The sequence below is a fragment of the Heterodontus francisci genome, chromosome 17 (genome assembly GCF_036365525.1).
Source record: "Heterodontus francisci isolate sHetFra1 chromosome 17, sHetFra1.hap1, whole genome shotgun sequence".
Taxonomy (NCBI): domain Eukaryota; kingdom Metazoa; phylum Chordata; class Chondrichthyes; order Heterodontiformes; family Heterodontidae; genus Heterodontus; species Heterodontus francisci.
Genome location: NC_090387.1, coordinates 75,915,761 through 75,932,258, shown reverse-complemented (window position 1 = coordinate 75,932,258; position 16,498 = coordinate 75,915,761). Strand labels below are relative to the sequence as shown.

The window sequence follows — 16,498 nt, the reverse complement described above, 5'->3', positions numbered from 1 at the left end:
CCCAGTTGATATTAGGGTAGTTGAAATCCCCAGCTATTATTGCCCAATTGTTTTTCCACTCAGAAATTTGCTACATATCTGTTCTTCTATCTCCCTCTCACTATTTGGGGGTCTATAGTACACTCCTAATAGTGTGGATGCCCCTCTTTTTATTTCTGAGCTCAACGCATATGGCCTCATTTGATGACTCATTTAGTAGCAGAGATTGACAGATTTCTAAATACAAATGACATAAGAGAATATGAGGAAAGTGTGGGGAAAAGGGCATTGAAGTGGATGATCAGCCATGATCATATTGAATGGCGGGGCAGGCACAGTGGGCTGAATGGCCGACTCCTGCTCCTATGTTCCTAACTCCACATGATCTGCGAGGCACAGCCTCAGGCCGACTTGCCGGGTACTGCTCACAGATATCACTGCTTCTGATCTTCACCAGAACAGAGAGTGAGATGTAACATTGATCATCAAACAGACTGTGAGAGAATACAACAGAATAAAACACATGGAGAGACACTGTGGAACAACAAATAGATTTGATTGGAATGTTAAATTTAAAAAAAAGGGGCGGCACAGTGGCACAGTGGTTAGCACCGCAGCCTCACAGCTCCAGCAACCCGGGTTCAATTCTGGGTACTGCCTTTGTGGAGTTTGCAAGTTCTCCCTGTGTCTGCGTGGGTTTCCTCCGGGTGCTCCGGTTTTCTCCCACATGCTCAAGGCTTGCAGGTTGATAGGTAAATTGGCCATTAGCAATTGCCCCTAGTATAGGTAGGTGGTAGGGTAATATAGGGACAGGTGGGGATGTGGAAGGAATATGGAACTAGTGTAGGATTAGTATAAATGGGTGGTTGATGGTCGGCACAGACTCGGTGGGCCGAAGGGCCTGTTTCAGTGCTGTATCTCTAAACTATATCATCCCTCCTCACAGCTGTAATTAATTCTTTAACCAATAATGCAACACCATCTCCTTTTCTATCCCCTTCTCTATCCTGCCTGAAAACTCTATATCCAGGGATGTTGAGCTGCCATTTTTGCCCCTCTTTAGGCCAAGTTTCCGCTATAACAAAGCTGCCATGTGTCTATCTGTGCCCTCAGCTCATCTGCTTTATTTGCTATACTCCTTGAGACTGCCAAGTTCCTGTGCTGTACACTTTTTAACCTTTGCTTCTTCTGTCTTTCAGAGTGACTTGCTAATTTTCTGCCTCCCTGCTCTGAATTTATTCTATCTGAAACTGCCCTCAGGTTCCCATCCCCCTGCCAGTCTAGTTTAAACCATCCCCAACAGCAGGATATTCGTTCCGATCCTGTTCAGGTGGAGAACGTCTGGCTTGTACAGGTCCAACCTTCCCCAGAACCAGTCCCAATGCCCCAGAAATCTGAAGCCCTCCCTCCTGAACCATCTCTCCAGTCATGCATTCATTTGGTGTATTTTTCTATTTCTGTACTCATTAGCACGTGGCCTTGGGAGGAATCCGGAGATTACTACCTTTTGAGGTCCTGCTTGCTAATCTCTTTCCTAACTCCCTAAACAGCCTGCAGGACCTCATCCCTTTTTCTACCTATATCGTTGATACCAATGTGGACCACGACCTCTGGCTGTGCACCCTTGCTCTCCAGAATTCTCTGTAGCTGCTTTGTGATCTCCATGACCCTTGCACGAGGGAGGCAACATGCCATCCTGGAATCATGTCTGCGACCACAGAAATGCTTTTCTGTTCCCCTAACTATAGAATCCCCCATCACTATTGCTCTCCTGTCTTTTCTCCTGCCTCCCTGCACAGGTGAGCCACCCATGGTGCTCTGGTCATGACTCTTGCTGCACTATCCAGAGGAATCCTCTCTCCCATTGGTACTCAGAACTGAATACCGGTTAGAAAGTGGGATGCCCTTCAGGAACTTCTGCACTACCTGCCTTGTCCCTCTCTGAAAACTGCTATCCACGTGACTTTCATCCCGTGAATGCACCTCAGTAACACCAGTTGCCCCTCGAGTTCCATGATTTGGTGCTCGAGTTTTTGCATTTGGTGACACTTGTAGTTGTCCAGGTCATGGGTAGGTTCCTGGAGTCCACACAAGGCACTGAATGTGAATATGACTGGTGTGAGCAGCCCTGCCATGCCTGAATTATTTATTTACTGCACTAAAATTGGAAGTTAAATAAACACAATAAAATGGCTATAAATTGAACAAACAAACGAGTAATCACCTACTGACTACTGGTGTTTTAGCTTCTGTTTAACAGATAGACTTAAATATTAGAGAAAAAATAAAAATTAGCAAAGAAAAGAAAATACGAAAGTAAGAAAATACCCACCAGACAATTAATGACTAGCTCTCTGTACCTTGCCACTCTCCCTCCCCTCTCGTGCTTTTTGTAGCTCTGAGCGCTCACCCTGCCAGTCCCCTACATGTTTACCTGAGATGTCACACCTCAGTTTTTCTTTCCGAGTGCTGGCAGGCTGGTAGCAGTGACAGCAGCAACTAGCCCTGCTCCTCTCTCGCTGTTTCCCAGTGATATTTCTATCTTTCTCTCTCTCTCTGTTGATTTTTCTTAATTAATTTATAGTTCCTCTCTTTACTGAATTCCCTCCTTCACACTCTGTGCAGACAAGCAGCACTCACAGACCCCTCAGTTTATACTCTCTGAAAACAATGATGAGTCAGCTTTGCTGGAGCTCAGAAACCAGTTTAAGCGAGCTATTTAATTAACTTGCTACAGCTACTCTGAGAGCTTGTATATATCCCTGTTGAAAGCTGTAAGAAACTTAACTTGCCTCTTAACTTAAACAGTAATTTTAATTAATTGCTAAATTTAAACAAAAAAAATAAACTAGAGAGATTAACCCTTAAAATGCCGTCATTTACCAAACTCCCTTCTTCATACTCAGTGCAGACCAATTACAATTACTTTGCAATTACTTCATGTAAAATATTTTAAGGTTATTATAATGTAGATGGAATTGTTGAATAATTAAATTAATTTTACTGGCTAGTCACATAGTTCCTCAGTGCTTTAGCGGAAATGAGATAGGAACATAGGAGTAGGCCATTCAGGCCCTCAAGCCTGCTTTGCCATTCAATTAGATCATGGCTGATCTTTTATGCAATTTTCCCACACTATTCCCATATCCCTCGATATCTTTAATAGCTAGAAATCTATTGCTCTCTCTTGAATATACTCAATGACTGAGCCTCCACAGCTCTCTGGGGTAGAGAATTCCAAAGATTCACCACCCCCTGAGTGAAGAAATTCCTCCTCATCTCAGTCCTAAATGGCCTACCTCTTAATCTGAGATTGTGTCCCCTGGTTCTAGACCCCCCAGCCAGTTGAAACATCCTGCATCTACCCTGTCGAGCCTTGTAAGAATTTTGTATGCTTCAATGAGGCCACCTCTCATTCTTCTAAACTCTAAAGAATAGAGTCCTATTCTCAATGTTTCCTCATAGGACAATCCTGCCATCCCAGGGATCAGTCTGGTGAACCTTCATTGCACTCCCTCTATGGCAAGTATATCTTTCCTGAGGGAAGGAGACCAAAACTGTTCACAATACTCCAGGTGCTGTCTCACTAAGGCTTTATACAATTGCAGCAGGACTTTTTTTAAACTCCTCTGCTCAAATCCTCTTGCAATAAAGGCCACTAGACCATTTGTCTTCCTAATTGCTTGCTGCATCTGCATGTTAGCTTTCAGTGACTTATGAACAAGGACACCCAGGTCCCTTTGGACATCAACACTTCCCAATCTCTCACCATTTAAGAAATATTCTGCATTTCTGTCTTTCCTACCAAAGTGGATAACTTCATATTTTTCCATATTATATTCCATCTGCCATGTTCTTGTCCACTCGCTTAGCCTGTCTATATCCCGTTGAAGCCTCTTGGCATCCTCCTCACAATTCACATTCCCACCTAGTTTTGTGTCAACAGCAAAACTTGGAAATATTATATTTGGTCCCCATATCCAAATTATTGATATAGATTGTGAATAGCTGGGGCCCAGGCACTGATCTTTGCAGTACCCCACTAGTTACAGCCTCCTTTCTAAAATAGTGGGGTTAAATTTGCTATCATCCAATCTGCAGGAACCGTTCTAGAATCAACAATATTTTTCGATGTCTAACTTACTGATGTCTGTAAGTTGAACTTGTTACTTTGTTTAATTCAGGAACAGCTAGTTAGAGGCAGTTTGTGGAGAGACATTTTGTAAAAGAAAATGTCTCCCCTGATGTAACGTTGTGAAGCCTGTTCTGATGATATACTTTGAGTAACAAGGAGCAGCACTCGTTGATTTTTATTGAAGGAACCTGCTCAGAAATTCTGTGACTCACTGTCTCTCTCTTTGTAGGTGGCAGATGGAGCCAATGCAATAGTACTGGGGCAACTGGGGGAGATACCCTCTCCATTGGCAATTATCGGAGGGAACTGTACACTCCAGGGTTTCGATCAAGAAGGAAATGACCTTTTCTGGACGGTATGGAAACACAGAACTGCACAAGGACTGAATCCAAGAATTTGGTAGGGGAGGCAGGTAGGGCAGGGCGGCATTGCACATCTGCCACCCATAGTAACACTGGACACCAGGAATGCACTGACATTCCTTGCACCTAGAGTTACTAAAGTAAAAATGATGGGAAATACATTGTCTGATGTGTTCCTATCATTTGTGTCTCATTTTAATTTACTCTCCCATATTTAGTGGGGCAAGTGGTTACAACTCTCAAATAATTTTCTGTTTATTCCACTTCGGGAAGCTGGCATGTCTTGAGATAATCCTTCTCGTCACGTTTAGTTCTACAGCTGATCCTACAGCCTTTATTAGTTGACTTCAAGGGGAGAAGGGTAGGACAAGTGATTTTGCACAGTATAACAAACAGTGTCGTGACAAATTCTGAACACCTCTGCACTTAAAATATGTAGTTTGTTTGACTGCCTGCATACAATAGTTTTTAATTTAAAAATCCTAAAGACAGTGAAAATGTCAGTGTCTGAACAGCAGTAAATTACTTGACCTATAAGTGGAGTTGAAAATCTTCAGTATTTTTCACTGTCAAGTGGAATTATTACATATGCTCTGGTGTTTGTTCCATTTTGGAATATTTTGTTTGTCATAGGGATATTTTGAATGGATTCTGCAGTCGTATGTTTGCAGTATTTTACCTGTTGCAGAAATACAAAGTGTGGCCTATCATGTCAAGCACTATCAGGCCTCACTGTCCGCTATCAAAACTACCAGGATCATACTGCCAAGCATAGAAAACCCCACTGCTTTGCTCCACTACCATTTCTTGCCATGTCGCTTGCTCCCATGCCTCCAACACGTTTGTGGATTTCTTGGGCACTAGTCGTGAGTTTATTTGCTTAGCTGTGTTATGTGGTGAGGGGTGTGGGTGGTTCCCACTTTTTTTTCTGATAAAGTGTCATCAACCTGAAATGTTAACTCTTATAAAAAAAAACAAGAAATGCTGGAAATACTCAGCAGGTCTGGCAGCATCTGTGGAGAGAAAAGCAGAGTTAGTGTTGCAGGTCAGTGACCCTTCATCAGAACTGGCAAATGTTAGAAATGTACTAGGTTTTAAGCAAATAAAACGGGGCTGGGGCAAGAGAGAACAAAAGGCAAGGTGTTGATAGGACAGAGGGTCACAGAGAATAACTGACCAGAAGGTCATGGAGCAAAGGCAAATGGTATGTTACTGGTGTGCTGAAAGACAAAGTGTTACTGCAGAGAGGGTGTTAATTGACAGAAAAATGAACAGCGCTGGCCCAAAGCACAAACATGAAAAAAAAAGTGGGTAGGCACATGGTAAGAAAATGAATGATGAAACAAGCTAAAAGAAAATAAACAAACATACCCTCTGACCTTCCCCTCACTGACGCTGAACGTTCTGTACTCAACAAAGGATTCAGTTTTATCCCTTTATGCCCCCACTTCAATTTTGCGCTCGTCATGACGTTGAGCTCTTCTTCCAACGCCTTCGCCTCCGGGCTCACTTCTTTAACCAGGAGTCCTCCCCCAGACCAGCAGACCCATTCTCCCTCCACCTGGACCCCTCTCTCTGGCCTCTTACCCGCTCTTGATCTTTTCATTGAAAACAGTCGGCGAGACATCGGCCATCTCAATTTCTCTGTCCCCCTTACTCACTCTAACCTGTCCCCCTCTGAACTTGCTGCACTCTGTTCTCTCAGGTCTAACCCCGACATTGTCATCAAACCTGCAGTTAAGGGTGGTGCTGTTGTTGTCTGGCCCACCGACCTCTACCTTGCAGAGGCTCAGAGCTAACTCTCAGACACTTCTTCCTACTTCCCCCTGGACCATGACCCCACCACCGAACATCAAGCTACTGTCTGCAGGACTGTCACTGACCTCATCTCCTCTGGAGATCTTCCCTCTACAGCTTCCAACTTCATAGTCTCGCAACCCCGGATAGCCAGCTTCTACCTCCTTCCCAAAATCCACAAACAGGACTGTCCCGGCAGACCCATTGTCTCAGCCTGTTCCTGCCCCACTGAACTTATTTCTTCCTATCTTGACTCAATCTTTTCTCCCCTGGTCCAGTCTCTTCCCACCTACATCCGTGACTCTTCTGACGCCCTATCTCATTTTGACAATTTCCAGTTTCCTGGCCCCAACTGCCTTCTCTTCACTATGATCATCCAATCCCTCTACACCTCCATTCCCCCACCAAGGCAGTTTAAGGGCTCTTGCTTCTTCCTTGAACAGAGGCCCAACCAGTCCCCATCCACCACCACCCTCCTCCTAGAGGCCTGCAACCCGATGGGACCCGACGACGTGTCGGGTTCGGGTCGGGTCGGGCCCATCTTCCGGGCCCGGCTTTTGGGCTCGGGTTGGGTGGGGCCGAGTCCAGGTCAAGTCGGGAAATTAAAAAAACTTACCTGAGCTGGGAGTCTGGGACGAAACTGAGTCTGCGCAGTGCGCGATTGCGCATGCGCTGCAGCTCGGTGGAGCTCCCCAATGGGAAGGTAAGTAAAGTGATGGTCGGGTCGGGTTTGGGTCGGGTCAAGTCATGGCGGGATTGGCTCAGGGCAAAATCGGAGGGACCCGTGCCGGGTTGGGCTCGGGTCCGCTGTTGTTCGGTCGGGTTCGGGTCAGGTTCCTTTTCCCGACCTAATGCAGGCCTCTACCTCCTCCGCCTGGCTGAACCTGTTCTCACATTGAACAGCTTCTCCTTCAACTCCACTCACTTCCTTCAAGTAAAAGGTGTTGCTACGGGTACCCACATAGGTCCTAGTTATGCCTGTCTTTTTGTGGTATATGTCGAATATTCCTTATTCCAGTCTGACTCAGGCCCCCTCCCCCAACTCTTTTTTCAGTACATGGATGACTATATCGGTGAATTTTCCTGCTCCCGCCCCAAACTGGAAAACTTTGTCACCCTTGCTTCCAATTTTCACCCTTCTCTCACCTTTACATGGTCCATCTCCGACACTTCCCTTCCTCAACTTCTCTGTTTCCATCTCTGGCTGTCTACTAATATTCATTATAAGCCCACAGACTTCCACAGCTACCTCGACTACACTTCTTCATACCCTGCCTCTAAGGACTCCATTCCATTTTCCCATTTCTCTGTCTCTGACGCATCTGCTCTGATGATGCAACCTTCCACGACAACGCTTCTGATATGTCTTCCTTTTCCCTCAACTGAGGATTACCCCCCGACTGTGGTTGACAGGGCCTCAATTGTGTCCTGCCCATTTCCCAAACTTCCACCCTGTCCCCTTCCCCTCCTTCCCAGAACCGTGACACGGTTCCCCTTATCCTCACTTTCCACCCCACCAGCCTCCATATCCAAAGGATCATACTCTGCCATTTCTGCTACATCCAGCGTGATGCCATCTTCCCCTCCCCTCCCCTGTCAGCATTCCGAAGGGATCGTTCCCTCCACGATACCCTGATCCACTCCTCCATTACCCCCAACAGCTCGTCCCCTTCCCACGGCACCTTTCCATACAATCGCAGGAGGTGTAACACATGCCCTTTTACCTTCTCTCTTCTCACTATCCCAGGCCCCAAACACTCCTTTCAGGTGAAGCAGCGATTTACTTGTACTTCTTTCAATTTAGTTTACTGTATTTGCTGCTCACCATGTGGTCTCGTCTACACTGGGGAGACCAAACGCAGATTGGGTAACCGCTTTGCAGAACACCACCGCTCAGTCCGAAAGCATGACTCCGAGCTTCCGGTTGTTTACCATTTCAACACGCCCCCCTGCTCTCATGCCCACATATCTGTCCTGGGCTTGCTGCAGTGTTCCAGTGAACATCAACACAAGCTCGAGGAACAGCATCTCATTTACCGATTAGGCACGCTACAGCCTGCTGGACTGAACATTGAGTTCAATCATTTCAGAGCATGATGGGGGCCCCCCTTTTTATTTTCAGTTATTTTTAAAAAAAATGTTTACATTTATTTTAATTTTAGGTTGTTTCATCATTCATTTTTCTTACCATATGCCTGCCCATTGTTTTTTTCATGTTTGTGCTTTGGGCCAGGGCTGTTAATTTTTCTGTCCATTAACACCCTCTCTGCACTAACGCTTTGTCTTTCAACACACCATTAACACACTGTATGGCTTTTCTCCATGACCTTTTGGTCAGTTATTCTGTGACCCTGTTCCATCAATACCTTTCACTTTTGTTATTGCTTGCCCCACCCCTGCTTTATTTGCTTAAAACCTATTACATTGCTAACATTTGCCAGTTCTGATGAAGGGTCACTGACCTGAAACGTTAACTTTGCTTCTCTCTCCACAAATGCTGCCAGACCTGCTGAGTATTTCCAGCATTGTCTGTTTTTGTTTCAGATTTCAGGCATCTGCAGTATATTGCTTTCATCAAAAATGACATCAGCTGTGACTGACTGTGATGCATTATCTTTCCTCATTCTCTTCAATCTCTCAGCAACCAATGGCTGGTTGACTATATCCTCCTGCTCTTACAATGCTGCTGTTATCCCATCATGCACTAGCCCCTGCTTATCTATCGCCTGACCTTGTTGACCTCCATTGCCTCCCAGTACCTCAGATCCTTAAATTTAAAATTCTTATCCTCGTGTTTATATTCTTTGAGGGCCTCAACCCTCCCTGTCCCTGTAACCTTCTCCAACCCTACAACTTCCATTGATACTGACCTTTGTGCAATTCTCCTCCCTTCATTCCACCATTGCCAACCATGCCATCAGCCATCTAATCTCTGCACTCTGAAGTTGCCTTCCAAAGCCTTCCACCTTCCTCTGATTTTGAAGACCCACTTTAAAACTCACTTCTTTGACTAAGTTTCCAATCACCCCTGCTAAAATCTCCTTCTTTGACTTGGCTTCCATTTTGTCGAATAATGCCCTTGTGAAGCACATTTGGACCTTATTCTATGTTAAAGGTGCTATAGGAATGCACGTTGTTGAACAAACACATGTGTGCAAGGACACCGATGCACACATACACATGCAAACCTATTGTTCTTACAAATTTCACCAAAATAGCGGAACTCATCCTTATATAGAGTGGCCAGTGATTTGTGATGTGCCTACGTATCTTTAATATCAGTTAAATTATAAATCAGCAAAAATTCTTGGAACGATTCAGATTGGAAATGCTTATGCCTTTCACTCAGGTCACTGGAGATAATGTCCGATCACTCGCTCTTTGTGACTTTGATGGGGATGGAAAAAAGGAGGTGAGTCTTACATCATTCAATAAAATGTCATTTGCAACAGAAGGAAATACAGTTTTAACAGTTAAAAATGTTCCATATCTTAATGGTGGATTATTGAAGATTGAGTAGGGATGTGTGGATGTTGTATTATTCACCTTGTTTGTCTGTGCATTCTTAACTATCTCTTTCATGAACATCCCAACTCTAAACAACTGGCAGAATTTTATTGTGCTCTTGGAGGCGGGCATGGAGGCTGGTGGGGCATAACAAAATGGCAGGGGGTGCCATTCCCAATGTTGCCCAGGTCACCCGCCATTTTGTTGGGTCCCTTAAGTGGCCAATTAAAGGCCACCTATGGGCCATTACCCACCTCCGCCTCAATTTAGTGGAAGGTGGAGGGGTCTGCTGTGGCTGGGAGACGCCACCAGGTAAAGCCTGGCGGCACCTTTGTAAAGTCAGGGGTGGGGGTTCCTCCTTTGGGGGACAATCGAGGGCCCCTAAAGGGCCCCTCCAGTGGTGATTGCTGCCCCTGCTCCCCCCCCCAACAATCCCTGGCAACCCTGACAACCCTGACGCCACTCACCTGTCCCAGGTTCATGGACATCTTCAATGCTGCAGGGCCTCCTGCAGTACTGGCAGTTGCCACTGCTCCCAGTGGCACTGCTGGCCTTCAGACTGGCTGGGAGTCCTGGAAGCAGGAGCTCATCCCCTAAAGGGACAGCCTCTCCGATGGCAAACAGTTATTTGCCTGCCTGCTGTGAAATGGCTTCGGGGATCTGCGGAGGGCCGTGTTGGGGTCTCTCCATGCCTTCCGGCCTGCCGTCAGGAGCCCCCTCTTCAGAATAAAATGTAGCACATAAGGGCAATCAGTTAATTTTCCAGCTCAACGACAAAAGTCCTTCCAATGGGCGAGAAGTAGGATGCATTACTAATAACGTGTTTCATGCTTTTCACAGCTTCTGGCTGGCTCAGAGGACTTTGACATCAGGGTCTTCAAAGAAGATGAAATCACAGCAGAAATGTCAGAGACAGAGGTAAGGACGATTCTAAGAGGTAAGGATGACTGTATCGGTGCCATTTCCTGCTCCCGCCCCGAACTGGAAAACTTTATCAACTTTGCTTCTAATTTCCACCCTTCTCTCACCTTTACATGGTCCATCTCCGACACTTCCCTTCCCTTCCTCGACTTCTCTGTCTCCATCTCTGGGGATAGGCTGTCTACTAATATCCATTATAAGCCCACTGACTCCCACAGCTACCTCGACTACACTTCTTCACACCCTGCCTCCTGTAAGGATTCCATTCCATTCTCCCAGTTTCTCCGTCGCATCTGCTCTGATGATGTTACCTTCCGTGACAGCGCTTCTGATATGTCTTCCTTTTTCCTCAACCAAGGATTCACGCCACACTGTGGTTGACAGGGCCCTCAACCGTGTCCGACCCATTTCCCGCACCTCTACCCTCACCCCTTCCCCTTCCTCCCAGAAGCGCGACAGGGTTCCCCTTGTCCTCACTTACCACCCCATCAGCCTCCACATCCAAAGGATCATCCTCTGCTATTTCAGCCACCTCGAGCGTAATGCCACTACCAAACGCATCTTCCCCTCCCTTCCCCTGTCAGCATTCCGAAGGGATCGTTCCCTCCGCGACACCCTCGTCCACTCCTCCATTACCCCACCACCTCGTCCCCTTCCCACGGCACCTTCCCCTGCAATCGCAGGAGGTGTAATACCTGCCCATTTACCTCCTCTCTCCTCACTATCCCAGGCCCCAAACACTCCTTTCAGGTGAAGCAGCGATTTACTTGTACTTCTTTCAATGTAGAATACTGTATTCGCTGCTCACAATGTGGTCTCGTCTACATTGGGGAGACAAAACGCAGACTGGGTGACCGCTTTGTAGAACACCTCCGCTCAGTCCGAAAGCATGACCCCGAGCTTCCGGTTGCTTGCCATTTCAATACTCCCCCCTGCTGTCATGCTTTCATCTCTGTCCTGGGATTGCTGCAGTGTTCCAGTGAACATCAACGCAAGCTCAAGGAACAGCATCTCATTTGCTGATTAGGCACACTACAGCCGGCCGGACTGAACATTGAGTTCAATAATTTCAGAGCATGACGGGCCCCCTCCATTTTACTTTTATTTTTAGTTATTTTTTATTTTTTCTTTTTTTATTTTTTTTGTTTATTTTATTTTATTTCATCTCAGTTTGTTCAGTTTGCTTACCCACTTTTTTTCACGTTTGTACTTGCGGCTGTTCAGTTTTCAGTCCATTAACACCCTATCTGTTCTCATGCTTTGTCTTTCAACACACCATTAATATATTTTTTGCCTTTGCTCCATGACCTTCTGGTCGGTTATTTTCTGTGACCTTGTCCTATCTACACCTTCTCCTTTGTTATCTCTTGCCCCACCCCGCTTTACTTGCTTAAAACCTTTCACATTTCTAATATTTGCCAGTTCTGAAGAAGGGTCACTGACCTGAAACGTTAACTCTGCTTCTCGCTCCACAAATGCTGCCAGACCTGCTGAGTATTTCCAGCATTTCTTGTTTTTATTTCAGATTTCTAGCATCCACAGTATTTTGCTTATATTTTAGGATTCCCTACCCAGTCACCTACAAATTATTGAATCAATGATTAGTCATTAATGAAAACTTAAAATAGTTTTAGTAGTGAATTTATGCAGTGAACCTCGAACAATGCTGTGCTTTTCCTCTGGATACACTTGGGTATTAAATGCTTATTTTCATGTCTTTTTGTAGATTAATGCACCTTCATAACTCTGCGTGATGATCTCTTAGCTGATCTCAGCAAGGCTAATGTCAGTATCACTACAATTAGCCTCTAGGTCGCTGAGAAGACAGAGAAAAAAACAGGTTTTTTGCTCCTGATATCCATTGGTTCCTGAAAAGTGCATGTATAAAAATATCAGGTGAGGACAGAATTGTGCTCAGCTGTGATCAAATAAGTGCCAACTTGCATTGTGTAGGCATGCACCTGACAGGTGGCTTCATCAGCAAGATACTGTAGCTCAGCTGATGTTATTCAGATCATGATTCAGCTCAGTTTGTTCCCTCGGAATAGTACCTAATTGAAGTTGCCTTGACTGGAGGAGAGAAGAAAATTGAAGGGAAAAAAGAAACCTTAGCCTTCAGTATCATGAACTGTAATAAGAGAATGCGCAGGTGAGATGTTGTTCAATCTCTGAAAAAGTTGCTTTTGAATAGCTGCTGCAGGTGCCATGGGCAGTTGAAGCATCGCCTGCTGGGTTTCTATATGCTTGGGAGGTAAGTGATTGCTGCTGCACACTGATAAACTCAGCTAAGGTCAAGAACTCATTTATTTAGGCAGTCTCTTTCATAAAAGGTATGGACAATTGTAAGGCACAGCACATTGGCAACCAAACAGACACCACCTTCGTAGGTAGTCCCTTGGGATTGAGGATGACTTGTTCCTACTCCGGTTTGATGGGTTCTGAGATGGCTGATAAGTCCAATACATAATCTGCAGACTCTGCCACATGAGGGACAAGTTGGTGCTTGAAGGGTCAGGAAAATGAGTAGTTTGGAGGTTTGTGCGCTCCCTCCGACATCTCGACTTCGCCTCTGCATGTTTCCGACGGAGTCCCTCAAGGTGTACGATGCCTTCCCAAATGAGCTTTCTCCATCCAGAATGGCACAAACAGAGACCAGTGCATCAGGTGCTTCCAACTTGCACAGCATTGTAGTAAAGTCTCGTGTTACAACAGTTCAGAAATATGTTCAAAGATGCATGTGCAATTAATGGCAGTTTGATGATCTCAGTGAACCTTATCCAGAAATTCATGTTAAATCATTAAAGGGTGCATTGCATCTGAACTGCCATTGGCTAACAGTATTGCTTGTGTTAATCCATGTTCAGTGTTAGCAACAAAAACAAGAAATGCTGGATTCACTCAGCAGGTCTGGCAGCATCTGTGGAAAGAGAAGCAGAGTTAACGTTTCGGGTCAGTGACCCTTCTTCGGAACTGAGTTGAGTTCCGAAGAAGGGTCACTGACCCGAAACGTTAACTCTGCTTCTCTTTCCACAGATGCTGCCAGACCTGCTGAGTGAATCCAGCATTTCTTGTTTTTGTTTCAGATTTCCAGCATCCGCAGTATTTTGCTTTTATTTCAGTGTTAGCAAGTTGGTTATTATTTCCATATAAAAATCAATTCTAATTTTCACCTAGTAACATGCTCATGCTTTATTCCAAATTTATAAATTAATTGAATTTAAATTCCCCAGTTGCTGCGGTGGGATTTAAACTTGTGTCTCTAGAGCATTAGTTCGGGTCACTGGATTGTAGTCCAGTAACATGCTCATGTTACTGGAGTACAGTCCAGTGACCCGAACTAATGCTCTAGAGACACAAGTTTAAATCCCACCGCAGCAACTGGGGAATTTAAATTCAATTAATTTATAAATTTGAAATAAAATGCTGGTCTCAGTAATGATCGTGAAACTACTGGATTGTCATAAAAACCCATCTGGTTCACTAACGTCCTTTAGGGAAGGAAATCTACCATCCTTACCCAGTGTTACGGCCAGGTGTGAGGAGGGGGTCCCAGGTCCCCTCTTGCTCTTCCTCTTATTTGATCGCAACAGGGTTTTCCTTTTTTTAAACAGCGGTTGTGCTTCCTACCTCAGTGAGTGTTTTACCTTTTACCATTAATGTGATCGTGAAAGAACCAATTGGACAGGTTTTCTTGAGTTTAAACAAGAAAGAGGTGAGTTTGTTATACTTAACGATCTAAACCGATCTAGAAAAAATAATAAATTTACGCTACATATTCACGCACACATTCACTCGAGACTCACGCGCACCCAAATAGATTACAGAGGGAGAAGTAGATTTTGTGGTTGGATTAGAGTCCAGAAAAAATGGAAATTAAATACACCATCTGTGAAGTTGGATGATTCAGTGGTCTTCTGGATGAAGTTGTATTCTTGAACCCCTTGGCTGGTTAAAGTGCACTTTGTGGCTGGCCCGCTTGGCTCAAGGCTTTTTTGGAGGCAGACTTGTAGGTGGCAGTCTTCCCGTGGTCTCTGTCTGTAGCAATCTGTAGGTTTGGAGGGTCCACAGTCACAGACGGGGTTCAAACTTGTGTTATCTGGATAGAGAGAGAGAGAAAGGCACTTAGCCTCCCTGCTGCTGCACAATCTGAGTTACCACCTTTCTGTCTTTGTTCAAGGAAACTTTATGTTTGCATAGATATGGACAGACGGTCACATGATGGCCTGCGTGTATTCACTGGAGCCTACTAATGATATTCAAGGTTCGGAAATGGCTCCCCAGTCCCCAGGCTGTCAATATTTACACTTGGAGGGGGTTTGCTCTTTCAAATGTCAAGGTGTTCGGATTGCCTTGAATGTCATGCTAATGAAGCAATCTTAGGTAATTCAATCACTTAGAGCAAGCCATTGTTCTGGGTTCATACTTGCCCAGACCTGTCTCTTCAGGTGAGTCATTGGAATGTGAAGAGGTGTTTCAGATGCAAATTGTGGTGGCCACCTTGACTGCTAGGTTTTTTAAAGTTAACTGCAGGATTTTTTCCCATAAAAGTTTAATGTAAGTTTCCAACCAATGAGTTAATAATCCCTCATGTTACATATTGTGTTTTCTTGACACCTGTCGTCCTACATGTGACTCCAAACCAACAGCAATGTGGTTGACTCTTATTTGCCCTTTGAAATGGCCTAGCAAGGCACTTGGTTGTATCAAACCGTTACAGAAAAGTCAAATAAGAATAAAACTGGATGACCATCTGCCATTGACTTAGGCACTGGAGACGACAAAGGTATACCCTGCCATAGCAACCCTGTAAAGTCCTCCTCAATAACGTCTGGGAACTTGTGTCAAAATTGGGAGAGCTATCCCACAGACTAGTCAAGCAACAGCCTGAAATAGTCAGACTTATTGAATCATACCTTACAGCCAATGACCCAGACTCCTCCATCACCATCTTTGGGTATGGCTTGTCCCACCGAGAGCAGAGATCCACCAGAGGTGGTGGCACAGTGGTATGCAGTCAGGAGGGAGTGTCCCTGGGAAGTCTCCTGACATCAAGTCAAACATGGGCAAGGAAACCACCTGCTCATTACCACCTCCCATCCTCCCTCAGCTAATGAATCAGTGCTCCTCCATGATGAAGACCACTTGGAAGAAACACTAAGGGGAGCTAGGGCACTGAATGTACTCTGGGTGGGGGGCTTCAATGTCTATCACCAGGAATGCCCCCAAAGCACCACAACTGATCGAGCTGGCTGAGCTCTGAAGGAGAAATCTGCCAGATTGCGCCTGAGGCAGTTGGTGAGAGAACCAACAAAAGGGAAAAACCTACCTGACCTTGTCCTCTACCTGTCGCAGATGCATCTGTCCATGACATTATTGGTAAGAGTGACCACCGTACAATTATTGTGGAGACCAAGACCGTCTTCACACTGAGGACACCCTCCATGTTTTCTGTCACTACCATTGTGGTAAATGGGTTAGATTCAAAACAGATCTGGCAGTTCAAAACTGGGCATCCATGAGGCACAGTGGGCCATCAGCAACAACATAATTGTCAATCTGTAACCTCATGGCCTGACATATCCCTCATGGCCTGACATGCCATCAAGCCAGGGGACTAACCCTTCAATGAAGATTGCAGGAGAGCATGTCAGGAGCAGCACCAGGCAGACCTAAAAATGCCTACCTGATGAAGCAACAACACAGGAATACATGCATGTTAGACAGCGGATGCAGCATTCTATAGACAGAGCTAAGCGATTCCACAGCCAACAGATCAGATCAAAGCAGTGCAGTCCTG

General features: G+C 45.3%; 1 protein-coding gene across 5 annotated transcripts in view; it reads left to right on the top strand.

Moving 5' to 3' along the window:
- Nucleotides 1–16,498, top strand: part of bbs2 (Bardet-Biedl syndrome 2) — a 100,098-nt gene that overhangs the window by 31,050 nt on the left and 52,550 nt on the right. For 4 of the 5 annotated variants that reach the window (XM_068049708.1, XM_068049706.1, XM_068049709.1 and 1 more), the window contains 3 exons: nucleotides 4,344–4,469; nucleotides 9,623–9,685; nucleotides 10,621–10,698. In XM_068049708.1, coding sequence (XP_067905809.1) covers nucleotides 4,344–4,469; nucleotides 9,623–9,685; nucleotides 10,621–10,698 — 267 coding nt within the window. The remainder of the gene's footprint in view (nucleotides 1–4,343; nucleotides 4,470–9,622; nucleotides 9,686–10,620; nucleotides 10,699–16,498) is intronic. The other variant, XM_068049707.1, reaches the window with a different exon arrangement.